Genomic DNA, 14,553 nt, shown 5'->3' on the forward strand with positions numbered 1-14,553 from the left:
ATTCCCTATCCTGGTGACCACTAAAGTCAGTTTTGTTTGAACATTTGAGCTTCCAGGAAGCTTTTTGTTCATTCGGCAGCCGCCAGCTATTCAACTAAAGCTGCCATGGCTATGAGAGGAGATGAGAAGGGAAGCAGTGTTTTCCCTCAGGTAACAGCACTGTATGCGCTCCATAATGAAGTGCAGCGGGCACATGAACGAGATCTGGCACAGGCCTATAAAACATTTGTACATCCACACACTGAACTAGACTTTAACAAAGCACTTGGCATGCAGAGCTGCAAAGTGATGAGGCATCAGGTGAGCCAAATGGGAGAAGCTTCCATCGTACATCCAGAGACAGAAATCACTATCAGCTGCTTTGGTGAGCTCCAAGTGAGCAGAGCTACTATCCACTTCTTCCCAGGAAGAAACTCTGCACTTCCCCCTCTGGTTGTTCTTTCTGGCTTTACCAAGGCTGGTGCATCTGCTCCTCTTCTGGTTTGCAGGAGTGCCCCTCCTGGTACCTGGGGAGATGAGGTCTGTTACCCTTGGGGGTAAGAGAGGAAAAACAATGGTCCCAGTGTGTCCTGGTTGCAGCTGGGATAGAGTTAGTTGTCTTCCTAGTAGCTGGTACAGTGCTATGTTTTGGGTTCAGTATAAGAAGAATGTTGATAACACACTGATGTTTTTAGTTGTTGCTAAGTAATGTTTAGTCTAAAGTCAAGGATTTTTCAGCTTCTGATACCCAGCCTGCGAGAAGGCTGGAGGGGCAAGACAAGTTGGGAGGGGACACAGCCAGGGCAGCTGACCCAAAGTGGCCAAAGAGGTATTCCATATCATGTAACATGTATATAAACTGGGGGGAGTTGGCCGGGATGGGGGAGGATTGCTGCTAGGGAACTAACTGTGCATCGGTTGGTGAGCAATTGCATTGTGCATCGCTTGTATATGCCAACCCTTTCAATTCTTTTATTATTATTATTATTGTAATTTTATTATCATTATTAGTTTCTTCTTTTCTGTTCTATGAAACTGTTCTTATCTCAACCCATGAGTTTAACTTTTTTTTTTTTCTCTGATTCTCTCCCCCATCTCGCTGGGTGTAGGGCAGTGAGCTGGGAGGGGGCTGTGTGGTGCTTAGTTGCTGGCTGGGGTTAAACCACAACACAGTGGTATAGAAGAGACCTCTGGAACAGGACCTGCTGGGAGGAAGCAGTTCCCTGGAAGTGGTGCTGTGGTCTTGTGGGTCAGCAGCCCCTGGACAGGGACTGTCTCTGCATTGCATAGCCTTTGACTCACCTGTGCCATTGAGGCCTGTTCCCAGCCGACATACAAAATCAACCCCATGCTGACCTGCGGGGCTTAACCCATCTCCGCCTAGCTCCCAGAAGCCTACAAGTCAGCCATTGGGATGCCCAGCACAGCTGCCATGCCAGCAGAGCCAACAGCCTCCACCGGCTTTTTCTGTTTACCACCCCTGTGCTTTGACAGGGTGTAGCCTTTGGAGCAGGAGCCAAAAAACCTCCAGGCATTACAAATCCTGCCACTGAATGCTGCCATAGTAAAGTAGCTTCCCATTTTTCACTGCCTCAGTTTCCCTGTATTGAGGCTGACAAATCATCTGCTTTTGGAAAGAATGCCAAGGCAACCCCAACAGCGAGTCCCCTGCAAGCAGGTTCATCTGGATTTTCCACCCAGGCACAGAAGGCAGACCCAGGAAGGCTTTCTCACCAAGCTTGGGGCACACGAGACACATGTGCCCTCAGCTGCTCCTCCCCTGCTCCACCCCTTTTCATCCCGTCAGTTGTGCTAATATACATTTCCACCAGGCTCTTGGCAGCTTGCAGTCTGGAGGAAACAAGGTTGATTTGACATCCCAAAGAAGCTTGCAGGTAATTTTCTCATCCACTGAGCATGATTATCCAGAACCTTTGGAAAGTTAGCAGCACACGATAATGACTCTCTCCTGCCAGCTGTTCTTCAGGTCATTATGAAGTGCTTTGGGAGAAGCCCCCCTCTAAAGGATGCTCTAGCCCCAACACTGGCTCCTATGAGGAATCCAAGCGATCACCATAGTGGAGCATTTGCCTTAAATTTCTTAATACCATCTTGGTCCTGACAATTTTTATTGCTACAGCACTGGGATACAGAGTAGATTTAATGGGGCCATTTATGCCTGCTACTGAGGTAATGAAGTGCAGCCTACTGCCGCACTACCACCGGGCCAGGATCTTACCGCTCGCTTTACAATCAAAGCAAGGCCAGGCCTGGGTAAGCCAGAGGGCTGCAGAGTGCTTCATGCAGCACCGCTCCTCTCCAATTCAGTATGCAGCTGTGGCTGGGTGTTAGAGTACCCGAGGAAACCCATTCAGAATGAGAATGGAGGTGGAAGTCTTGCCTCTAATAAAAGAAAGTGCTTTGGGTGTAGAGGTGCTGCAAAAATGGAAATCATTAATAGCCATCCAAGGAGGCGAGAGCAAAGGCTAATGGGCTGAGCTGGAGAGGCAATGGGTGTTCACAAAAGACCTCGGGGACACGCCAGTGCTAGGGGACGATGGCAACTGCATTACAAACAGGCGACTCAGCAGCGCAGGCAGGATGGAACATTTTAGAGCCAAGGATGCGGCACCAAAGCCGTTCATCACAAGGAGAGGAGGAGGCGATTGTCAGGGCATCAGAGAGCACAACAGCCACCGCTGCTCACCAGAGCCAGCTCCGCTCACCTCAGCTCCCTCCTCAGCAAGAGCAGAGAGCCTTGTTCTCCAGGGACACGGTGTGGAGAGGAGTCCTGGCACCCACTGGGATCAGCCAACAGCCTGGGCAGACTTTGTGCTGAGGGACAGAGCCCAGATACAGCCTCTGGCTGGAGCTCTGCACTGCCAGGACCATTGCCATGGGCTTCACTTCCCTCTCCCATGAGGAGTAGCTGGTGCTGGCTCTGCTAAGCCAGCTGGGAGCACCAGGACGTGGGTGGAGCCAGTCCTGGATGGGCAGGTTCGGACCAGTATCCAGGGGCAGATCCAGCCCTAAAACATCTTTACCCAGCTGTCCCAGCAAGCAGGATTATTTTCTCCTCTGTTACATTTTAATTTAATTTCTTAGGGCTGGTTAGAGGGGGCTGACTGACAATCTGGGAATCAGAGGTGCTAATTACTGATAGACCAAGGACCACAGGCAGCTTCTTCAACACATCTTTCCCTGCCATTGCACAAGCATTTTGGCCAGCAGGGACCATATCTACGACAAAGGGCAGGACCCATTTTCCAGCTGATCTCCCTGAACATAAAGCAATTGGCAGGAATTATTTTCCAGCCCTATCACATTGGCTTCTCCCACACCGTGCATCCACCCTGGCCTCCTGAAATGTGTTTGCAGAGGGTCCCAACAACCCATCTGAGCACAGGATTTTGGCCAGCTGCATTGGCCCCTTGGTGGAGGGGGAGGTTTATGAGAGGTTTCCACCACTGTACCCTCCTCCCTTGTAAACCCTGGTCCCGGTGCCCGGCAGCCTAGCTACTGCTGGAACATTCAGCACTTTGCCCTTCCCCACTCCCAGGGAGATGCCACAGTGCCAGCAAGCTGGCACGAGTCCACTGACCTCGATTTTGCTGTCAGCCCTACTTATAAAGCAACAACAGCAAGCGAGAGGGCCAGCACCCGCCCACACAAATATGGGTGCTTCATTCCCATGAAGCAGGTCACCCCAACTCCCTGGGACAAAAGGAAAAGCATTTCGGGCCCATGAAGAGAAAGGATAGGCTCTGGATGGGAATACTACAAGGGAGAACTTCTTTCCTCACAGACACGCAAGTTGTCTTGTGTCCAGTGACTGCAGAGATATCACCACAAAAGCAACAGCGTAATTCACCTGCAAGCTCTTTGGGAAAGTGTGTTATTTGACAGGCATACTGAACCTAACTCATTTGCAGTGGACCATTAAATAAAATAATTCCACCTCCTTAATCCCCTCTGCAGAATCAGACAGTGCAGACTGCATCTCCATTTCCTTTCTCAAGCCATTTCAGGGACTTGCTACATGTTGTTCAGTGCTGCTGTGTTTCGCTCCAGAATGAGATAAAATCTGGCTTTGCCTCACCTATAATGTATTTGAAGACCATGGTATGAAAGGTTTAACATTGGCACCACAGTGTGCAAGCACACCTGCTAGAAGACAAGCTTAAGGAAATAATTTAGTTGAATCTGGGGATGAGTGCCAAAACATTTAGCAGGGAAACAAGTCACCAATTGCCTAGAAATGTTATTAGAAGCAGCAAGTGCCAGAAGGAAGGGCAGATTGATTCCATAAGGCCACTGATCCCCTGACAACACTCTATTTAATTATCAAGTCCTTTGAGAGTGAAGTAGATTGCTTAAAATAGTCAAAAAAGGAAACACACATCTCCTGTACCCACAGTTATTACCTTTCAAAAAAACCAAAACCCAAAGCAACACACAATGCAGCATGTTCTTTCCTAAGATCAACACTGGCAGCTGCCACTCTTCCTGAAACCCACCTGTAACAGGCCATTCTTGCCCAGCATATCTTGCATTACTGAAGGCTTCCCACACCCGCCTTCAGAATTTTCCCCTTGTTCTTTCCACTTCTCGAGGGCACCAAAATGTTGAAGGCTGTATAAAAGCATCTTCCAGGCCTTCAAAAATTCCCCCAGTAGGAACACAGATGTCAGAAATCAATGGCAATTAATCACCAGTATTCTTCTGGCAGCCTGAATAAAATATGCGTCTCATACGGATACAGCCCACTCACCTTCGCCGCTAATGAAATGAGCAATCTATTCCAATTCAATCTGTTAGTGGGTAGATCACAGTTTGATACAAGAAGCATTAACTATGAGCCATCCTCCCCCTTGCTACAGACACAAGCTGCTTTCTTCCGGCAATAATAGACTCTCCAGAGCTGTTTGGCTTCTTGGGCTGCTCAGATAATGGGCATCCAAGCACTCGCTCCATTTGCAAGCTGCAAAGGTCAGTGCGGAGGTTATCAATTATTGAAGTACCACGCAATTTTGCACCAAGTCCCCAAAAAGTAAGGCACAGACTTGAAAAAAAGCTGCAAAGGGGAAAGAAATGCAGAGATGCCACAGGAGGAAGGCAGAGGGAGCTTTTGCAGCACGCTCCAGCACCATAGAGGGAACAATTTGCAGAAGTTTGTCTAACCACTATTTCCTGCACTATCCTGGGGTGTTCCTGCTGGACGCAGGTGGACTCGGGTAGTTTTAAGCTTGTGGGCTCAGCTAGACTGAGCAAAACCATCTCGGTGCCAGTGGGAACAATGAGGCTCCCCGTGTGTGCTATGGAGGGAAGGGGGCTGCAGGGGCAGGACCGTGAGACCTTTTACAGAGAGATTGATTGAGCCCTATCAGCTAAATGGTTCCTCCGCTGGCAGAAAGGACAGAGCAGAAGGCAGCAGGCAGAGGCACTACCCACCTGCTTGCCCCCAAAAGCCCACTCCAGGGATCCTCTGCAGGCAGGACAAATAAGACTACGACAGCTCCCACTACACAACTTGGTTAAGGCCAAGTTTGCCAGGTGCCGTACAGATGCATAGGGAGAGATTGTCCCCTATGATATGTCCCCCCAGACTGCAGTCTGTAGCCACAAATAAGATGCTTTGGATCAAGTGTATCCCCTCCCCACCTTGCTTGACGAAGACCAGGGAACTGCTTCTGTGCAGAGGAACCAGGAGACTCATCTGCACTGACGTATGTGAACAGCTTGTCCCTGTGTGGGGAGGACGTGCGGCTGGGCAGGCAGAAACGAAGAAAACTGGTACAAGAAAAAGGTGACAGAGGCAGGTGGAGAGAGAAATAAATAGAAGGAGGGATGAAGGGAAGCGGAGGCACTCCAGATGGAGTGCTGGATGAGAGGAACCAGAGAGGAAAGCAGTGGGTAACACAGCATAGGGGATGGGGGGTGTGAAATGGCCTCCCTGTCAGGAAGACAAATGGGAATTGCAGGAGGCACAGTCCAACCTCTCCCCCTGTACCAAGGCAAAGGCGACAGCAGTTTGGCTTTCAAGTAGTGGCACTTATGCAAATACATGCAAATTGATGCATAATTATGGTGATTGCATACATTTAGCCCCAAGGCATCAGGAAGCCCATGTCCCTTTCACCTGGAAAGGTCAAATGAAATCCTAGCTCCAGGGCCCTCTCCCTAACCCTTCCCAGGGCTGACATCCCTCATCCCTGCTTCAGGACAACAGCTCCGTAACCTCCCACCCCCTCAAAGCTGGTCACTGCCCAGTGTATCCCTCAGGCAAATTCAGTACAGTTTTAACACGAGCAGAAAACTCCACAAAGCTTTATTTCAATGCAAGCCTGGAAAGCTGTTTAGGTGCTTTCTGGGGTGGGGGTGTGCATGAGGGGGATCTAGGTCAAAGCACCCCCCGCCATTGGCTTCCTCTTGTCTTCTCTTTCTACTCCACACCAAACAATGCTGAAAAATATCATGAGAACCACCAACAAACCCACGTTGTCTAGATATGGTTAGTTAGTTACTTGGTGGAAAAACTAACTTTGAAAGAATCGATGGGGGGAAATGAGCAAGACACTTGACTAAGCACCAAGGATACCCAGTCAGTGCCTGCACAAAGCAGAGGCCCTTCCAGCCTCCCCTGCCAGCACATCCCACCCCGAGCGGCTCAGATGCAGTTTGAGTCCAGCAACAAGAAGCTGGCAGGAACAGAGTTCCTCCAGCCTGCCCAGGTCCCTGTTTCACCTGTATTTACTAAGCACTTGGTGGTCCGTGACAGGGAGAATTCACAGAGCATCCAGTCAAAAGAAACTAAGCCAAATCATTTTAGCAGATGCATTGTCAGTTAAGGCGAGGGGATTTAGAGCCGAATAATTCTCCAAGCAGACGTGGCTGTGGCATTGAGGAAGGTGTCAAGAAAATCCATCATCTTCCCTGAGGACAGAGGAACCGAGTAAAAGATATTTTAACTCGCCAGCTATACTGCACACTAACGCTCTTGTTTTCTTCTAATGGACACTGGAAGGAAAGACAGGCTTTTACCCTTTGGGTTATCTTATCAATTTCTCTACTGAGGCAAAACTTTTTATTTACAAGGAGCCCACTAAATAACATTTATGCTCCAAGAACTCAAGGATGCCCTAACAATACTAACCCTGATGAACAAGCCAATACCAACGCCAAGTACTATCATCTTTGCATTATGAGGAGAGGAGAGATTAAGGACCTCATTCTAATCTTTCACATCAGTATAATGTCATTTGATTTCATTAGGGCTGATTGTGATTTGCTGGTGTAATGAAGGGAAACAGATGACTAAGTAACTTGCCCACTGAGGGAAATCAGTGGCAGAGCAGCAAATATAACCTACTCCTAACTCCAGTGCAACATCTAAACCCACATTCCCAGAGATGCTCTCTGTAAGTGCAAGTTCACCCTGCTCCAAGTTACACATGGTATTAATTTGATCAGCTCAGATTAGCTCACAATGACGACGGAGCATCACCTCTCAGCCCTGCAGTCAGGCCCTCAGTACTAGGTGAGGTCCAGCGCTCGAGCCTGCTCCACTGCATGTCATCAGATCTGCCTGTGAAACCAAGAACATCACTTGCCAGATCTACGCTGTCAAGTGCCATGAGCCATTCCCTTTAAGAAGCATTAAAACTAATATAACATGCAGATGCCTCCAAGGTCAAGAGTGACCTTTTTCCCCTCCCTCTTTTTCCTAGAGGGAGATCCTGGTGACTTTATACTTCCCACCCTCTCCCTCTCAGCTCAGCTGGCTACAAAAGTTAAAATGGAAACTGTCTGCAGGACAGAAAAGCAGAGCAGAAGCTTGCGGCATTGCACAGCACCTGCATTTTAAGCTGTAGGTGCTTTTTTGTGTGCAGTTCTTGGGGGTTTTTTGCTGTTTCTAAGCAGACCCAGAGACCAAGGAATAGGTTACTGCTCTAACTATTGGGGTAGATGCTAGTCACATCCTTCTTTTCCATGCTCCAGCTACCTGAGATCCCTTGGGAAGGGGAGAGGTTTCTAGTGTCTGGATCAGTCAGTGACTTCTAAAAATACAGAGACAAGCAAGCAGGCATTTAAAGAAACAAGGCTGATATCTTTACAGAATCAGGGGATCGATGTACTGCTTTCACTCCTCATTATTCCCAACCATGACTGTGTGTGATGGTCCACAACTCCAAGTACTTGGAAGGGTTAAAAACCAACCAAAGAAACCAAGCTGCATTCACTCCTACTAGCTGTTACAATGCCTGTATAGTACAGTGGTGATTACTGACTACAGCAAATAAGCCGTCTCAGATAATGATAATCAATTAATTGGGGATCACAAGAAACAACGAAATGAGATTTGCTTTCTTGTAAGCTGCCTGGAAAGTAGAATTGCTCTAAATATGCTTCCAAGGCTCAGGGCTGCATGTCTCTTCTGTCACTTCTCAGTGGTCTTTTAGCAATACCACAAGTGCCTTTAGCAGAAGCAGCCGGAGCCCTTTCTACCTCATATGAATTATTATGGTCCCTGAAGAGATCACCTTGTTTGCCATCATGAAAGTCCAAATGAATAGAACATAAAGAGAATTTTAATATCCTTTTAATTATTTTTAAATGCCCACTTGACACTACCAGAGCAGGAGACGGAAAGGCTGGTTTGGAAGGAGTGAAAACCTCTGCCTGAGCAGAGAGCCTGTGGCGGCTGACGATGCGATCCCCCTCCATTGCAGGCAAGCCTTCCCAGGCAGGGCTGGAGCAGGGAGCAACCCGCCGGTGGGATGGAGAGCTGGCAGGATGGCAGAGCACGGTGCTGCGTTCTGGAGACCTTTGCCTTGCCAGTAACAGCTCTGCCTCATCACAAGCCTTCCCCTGGCCGCGCCATGCCTGCAGCAAAACCCGCAGCTTCTCTCCAAAGATACTTGGAAGAACCCAAGACCGCGGACTTGAACTACCCCAGTTCCTTCAAAATAAACTCGATGTGAGCCCACTGACTTTGGCAAAGCTACCACAGATTTACAGCAAGATGAAAGAATCGCGGTCACTAAGACTGATGCATACAAATTAGTCTAGTTTTGGTGATCAAGCTGTCAGCATGAACAGAAAGACACAGCAGGGCAAATGGTGGCATCAGTGCAGCTCTTCTGAGGCTGGTGTAGCTCATTACCCCAAATCCTCAATCAGGAATGATCCATCAGAGTCATGGTACTTTACACTTTCCCTTGTTCCATTCTTCCCTAAAGGATTTAAAGGACATAAAAACCTACTGCAAAGCAACAAAAGTAAGGGGTGGGGGAGAAAGTGAGTGCGAGTGTAATGCAAACCTCAGAGTAGAGGAGAAATACCTCCCTGTGTAATTGTTTAGTTTTGATGGTCTAAACCTGCAAGCACCTCAATTTTAACTACTCTGGACAAAACATCTCAGCTTATCAATACAACCTTTCAGCAGGACTGCTACAATATCAGCTGTGTACTACACAGCAAGGCTGATGAAAGCCGGGCAAGCTCTAAAAATATGACAGACAATACAAACTTCTTCACCTACACCATAATTCAAATTGCAGTGATCTTTTGCTAAAGTGCACTCTTGAATGCTGGAATGATAGAGTTGTAATTGTAATGGAGTCATTTAATTTTGATTTGGATGAAACAGCAAGCATGAAACAGACAAGAAATAGAACTCCACTATTCACGTAAAGGTTAAGAAGCTGGTCATTAAGTGAATTGATTTGTAGTGCTTAGGTAATCTTGTCATTTAAGTCAGAATTCCACTTTTTAATCTAATTTACACTAAAATATCTACAAACCCCACTGCACTGGTCACAGGCCACCAGTCAGTTTTCAGCTAGGACAGCATGCAGCTCATTACTTTTGTCTTCTTTGACCAGTGTTGGGGCAGTTTTCATTTGGTGCCACAATTCCACTTTTTACCTCACAGCTCTGAGCGATGCCTGAAAAAACAAGGCAGAAAACAGAAATTGCTCCTACCCCACAGTCAGTGCCTCTCCTCCTAGAGAAGAGTGCTGGAAACGGCTGGGGTACTCCTGCATGGCCAGACATGCACGAAAAGGCGCCAACTGAGCTATCACGACTTGTAGAATGAATGCAGTAACAACTGTGTGAATGCTCTTACAAGATTGCACAAATAAGTTAAGACTACATATTTATTCACTGCTCTGTCTGAACAGCTGCCTCACTGTATGTATTCACAGCTGGGCATCTCTGAGCACCCTGACAGAGAGAAAGTTGATTTTTGCTTCAGTAAGTTCGTCATGCTATGCCGGAGAGAGCAATGTGCCTGGGAGCAGGCCAGGCCAGCAGTGGAAGAGCCTTCCTGATCTCTGCAATCGTCTTATGCCCTGAAGAACAAGCTTTGACAACTTCTCTCACAACAACACGTTCTGCATATTATGAATAACAACGCTGTCCTAGACAGACAGTTTCTTGCTGCAGGACAGTCAAGATGGGAGCACAGCATGGGAACGTGCTCCTTCTCAGACAGATGGAGAACCAGACCATCACTCCACACACAAAAATGGGAGCTGTGCTTTAATCAGACAGCTTCTGACAGAGAGAGAGTTCACCACAGCTACTCCTCTAAAGCAGGCAGACAGCGTTTCGGAGATCGAGCTACGCAGCTGTGGGTTTGTATTAAGAAAGCCTCTCTCTGCTCACCTTTTTCCCCTCTCTGTATTTGATCCTGAGTACAGTGTATGCATAAATGCCAGGACCAAACCCGGCTCTGTTACAAGCCTGTTTATCCAATGTTTTTCTCTCCACTGATCCACTACAGAGCAGACCAACAGCCATCAGTGAGGATGTCAGGACACGGTGAGGTGTGCTCTGCTCGAGGAGACCAGATCACACCCAGAGACCTTTGCAGAGCTGTTAACGCTTACATCAAGACTGAGCCCGAGATCCCAGGTTTTAAGGGGAAGAAGAGAACACAGGGTCAAACCACTCTGTACATCACCACCTCACGTCCCTGCAGCTCTGACACTCTTGCACCCTGTTCCAAAACATTAGACTGAGGTATTTGTGTCTTAACCCCAGGAAAATCTTCCCAAGATTGCCCTTAGCATTGCTGAATGCAATCTACTCTTCACTTCCCCCCCCTCCCAAATGCACCATGCAAGGACAAATTAACACTTACTTAATTTTGAAATCTCCAAAGGAACTATTAGAGCTGCACTGTAAATCACTCTGCAACCCTTCCCAAGGGAAGGGTTTGTACCACCACTATGTGGGTCATAAACCCTTCCCAGATGTCACCAGAGTGGAGGAGCTCTAGAAGATGCCAGCACAACTGGGTGCTTGATGAAACCGTTGCTTAAAGAAGTTCAGCTCACAAGCAGACAATTTCTAAGCTTCTCTTTCCTATCAGGATCACCTTAACCAAATATAGCTCTTGTCACAGAACAACCCCTTGACAAACTGCATCCTACAGGAATTATTTCAGTGCAGGAAGCAGTTAGTTTCACTCAATATTAATAGTGTCTAAAAGACATCACGTACATTATATTAGAGAACAAACAGAAAGTGATGTGAATTACCCAGCGGAGTGGGTTGAATTAGAGATGAAGTCACTTAACAGACCAGAGCATTCCTGACACCTGGTTTCTACCCACCCCAACACCATAGTCAAAATACTCTTTTTTTTTTTTTTTTTTTTGCAATCTTCAGGGCACAAAATCCCAGACTAAATTCTGAAACCTTACACTGTTGCCATCCTATGATTAGGATGAAAAAAGAAAAAAAAAAAAGGAATTCCTACAAATCTTTCCTCTGGTCTCAAGATTACCAGGGACTCATTTCCAGCCTGGAAGACATGCCCTTGCTTGGGGTCCAGATTTAAAGATGGGGCAGGGAACATGCAGGTTGACTGTGAAGACGCTGTTCAAAGCTGTACAAGATTAATGCACTGTCGGAGGAGTGCACCATATGAAGCAGGCTGCAAAGAGAAGTGCTTTAGCTTATTATGGAAGAATTAAAGCACAAACAGCTGCAAAACAGTCTTGTTGCCCCAGGTCCCAGCTCTCCACACTGCTGCCTACAAATTGCTGCCCTAAAAGTAGATTCTCCAGCTCAATGGGTTTGTGCCCGGCACCACTGTACTGTGGAAAAGCTCTGAGCTGAGCCCACCAGCCACAGGATCATCTCTGTGAACGGTTTGGGTCACTCAAACACGGACTTTGCCTCAAAACACTGAGCTCCAGGTGAAAATCCCACAGTTTATGGAGGCCCCCCACCCAGCCTTACATGAAAGCTTTTATCAATAGCACCCCTGCCGTTACGTACTACAACAGGTCTCTGGGGCATATGCAAACATGCTGTGCTGCGGGAAGAGCCGGGGGCACTTCAGTTGTGTAACTGTTCTCTTTCTCCCCCTGACACAGTCAGAAGGGATCTGCTCCCGCTTTGGGCTCTGTGCAGTCCTGGGGGGGGGGGGGGTCGTTCTGCTTCTCTGTGCCTCAGTTTCTCCACCTTTGGGAGAGCTAGTACATGCCTTAAAACCCGGCTCAAGCAGCTTTCCAACTCCCACAAGCCTCCCAGACTGAAAGGAAGACACAAGCAGCACCGCTACTTTTCAGAGCCGTTGTGATGAAAAAATACCGCCTAGCCCTGAGGGGACGAGCCTGCCGTGTGAGGAGCTGCGGACGACGCCGGTCCGAGCCCCGGCAGCTCGTCGCTGCCCGTGCCATCAGCAGGCATCGTTATTTTCACCGTAAACTTTCCGGCTCGGCTTCACGCACTGCTGGCGCCCCGTACGCCGGCGGGACCAGCCCGATTTGCCGGTACGATACAAACCCGGGGCCGCTTCGCTCCGCAAAGGGGCTGCGGGTTTGCACCGCCGCGTCCCGGAGCGGGGGACCCCGGGGCTGAAGCGGGACGGAGCAGCGACCCAAGCCGGAGGGGGTGCAGCCGGACGGGGCGCACAGCGACAACACCCGGGGAGGGAGCCGGGCCGGGGGGGCCGGGACACACACACACACACACGCCCGGAGCGCGCCGGGGCGCACGGCGGGCGAAGCGCGGGGCGGGGATGAAGCGGAGCCCGGGAGCGGGCGGAGGCGGCGGGACGGGGCGCACGGCGGCCGAGCGCCGCGCCGGGCCGGGCCGGGCGGCAGGCGGAGGAGGCCGGTCCGGCGCCGGCTTACCTTGACAGCCTCGGCGTGGGTGACCCTGTCCAAGGACTTGCCGTTGACACCCAGGATCTGGTCGCCGACGCGCAGCCCCTCCCGCTCGGCCAGGGAGCCCGGTTCCACCAGGGACACGTAGATGCCGACGCCGTGCTCGGCCCCGCCGCGGATGCTGAAGCCCAGGCCCTCGTGGGCCTTGCTCCGCCGCAGGGTCACCTGCCGCAGCTCGCCGGGGAGCACCGGCGGCGGCGGGGCGGGGGCCGGCGGGGGGCGGCCGGGCGGCGGCAGGTAGGGCCCCTCGGCGGTGTACTGGTCGAAGAGGAGCTGGTCGGAGCGCGGCAGGACGAGGCGGAGCAGCGGCAGGAGCTGCCGGCGGCGGGGCCCGTCGAGGAGGGCGCGGAGGGAGCGCACCAGGTCGCAGACGTTGCGGCGGCCGTGGTAGGCGTTGAGGCAGAGGATGAAGCGCTCCCGCTCCGCCTCGCTCAGCAGCGCCGTCAGCGCCTGGTGCAGCCGCCGCACGTTGGCCGACAGCGGCCGCGGCGCCGGCCCCGCCGCCGAGCCCAGCGAGCCCGACGAGGAGGAGGAGGAGTGCACCGACACGCCGTCCAGCTCCGCGCTCATCGCGCCGGACCGGACCGCGCCGCCTCGGACCGGCTCGAACCGGACCGGACCCCGCTGGGTGGGTCGGTCGGTCGGTCGGACCGGACCGGACCGGACCGGACCCGCCGCCCCGGCCGGCGCCGCACGCGCCACTCCACCTGGCCGCGCGCTCGCCGGCGCCTCGCGGCGGCTCCCCAGGAAGTGACGTGCCCGCCGTTGCCGGGAGACGGGTTATACAGAGCGGCCCCGCCGGCGGGACCGCGCCCCCGCCCCGCCCCAGCGCCCCGCCCCGCCCCCCCGGGAGTGCCAATTAGCGCCGCCGCTCATTACCGCCGGGGCGGGGAGGAGGGGAAGAAGGAGGTACCGGTTGTCCGGGGCGGTACCAGCCCTGCCCCGAGACCGCCCGCCGCCCGGGCTGAGGCCTGCGCGCAGCTCATCGCAGGAGTGAGCCGCGCCGTAACTGCGGTCACCTCAGGCCGGGAGCAGGTCCCGGGGGTGGTGGCGCAGGCGGGAGGTGCCTGGCTGGAGGAACGGCAGGTCAGGGCGGGCAGCGGTGACAGAAAACCCATCCGCTCTTCCTCAGGCCCGGCACAGGAGAAGATCACTTTTCCCAGGCCCGTCCGTCCTGCTGGAGGGCTTCCGCACCCACCCGGGGCCTGCCGTCCCACCCAGCACACCAGCACAGCATAATGGAAGAAGACACTTGGGAAAGCCACGCTGGCGAGCGGGAGGAATAAACTTGCACCCCAGGAGAACAGCCTGCCCGGGGCACACAGAACCCGTTACGTGACCCGTATGGCTGTTTTCCCATTGCCCAGTGTGCCAGACAGCAGGTTGT

At 51.4% G+C, this 14,553-nt stretch overlaps 1 protein-coding gene across 3 annotated transcripts in view; it reads right to left on the reverse strand.

Moving 5' to 3' along the window:
- The window catches only part of WHRN (whirlin), a 57,775-nt gene extending 43,875 nt beyond the window's left edge, over window positions 1–13,900 (reverse strand). For all 3 annotated transcript variants that reach the window (XM_075056198.1, XM_075056196.1, XM_075056197.1), the window contains exon 1: window positions 13,134–13,900. In XM_075056198.1, coding sequence (XP_074912299.1) covers window positions 13,134–13,736 — 603 coding nt within the window. In that variant the 5' untranslated portion in view covers window positions 13,737–13,900. The remainder of the gene's footprint in view (window positions 1–13,133) is intronic.
- Window positions 13,901–14,553: the final 653 nt, after the last annotated feature.

Source organism: Buteo buteo, chromosome 23 (genome assembly GCF_964188355.1).
Source record: "Buteo buteo chromosome 23, bButBut1.hap1.1, whole genome shotgun sequence".
NCBI lineage: Eukaryota > Metazoa > Chordata > Aves > Accipitriformes > Accipitridae > Buteo > Buteo buteo.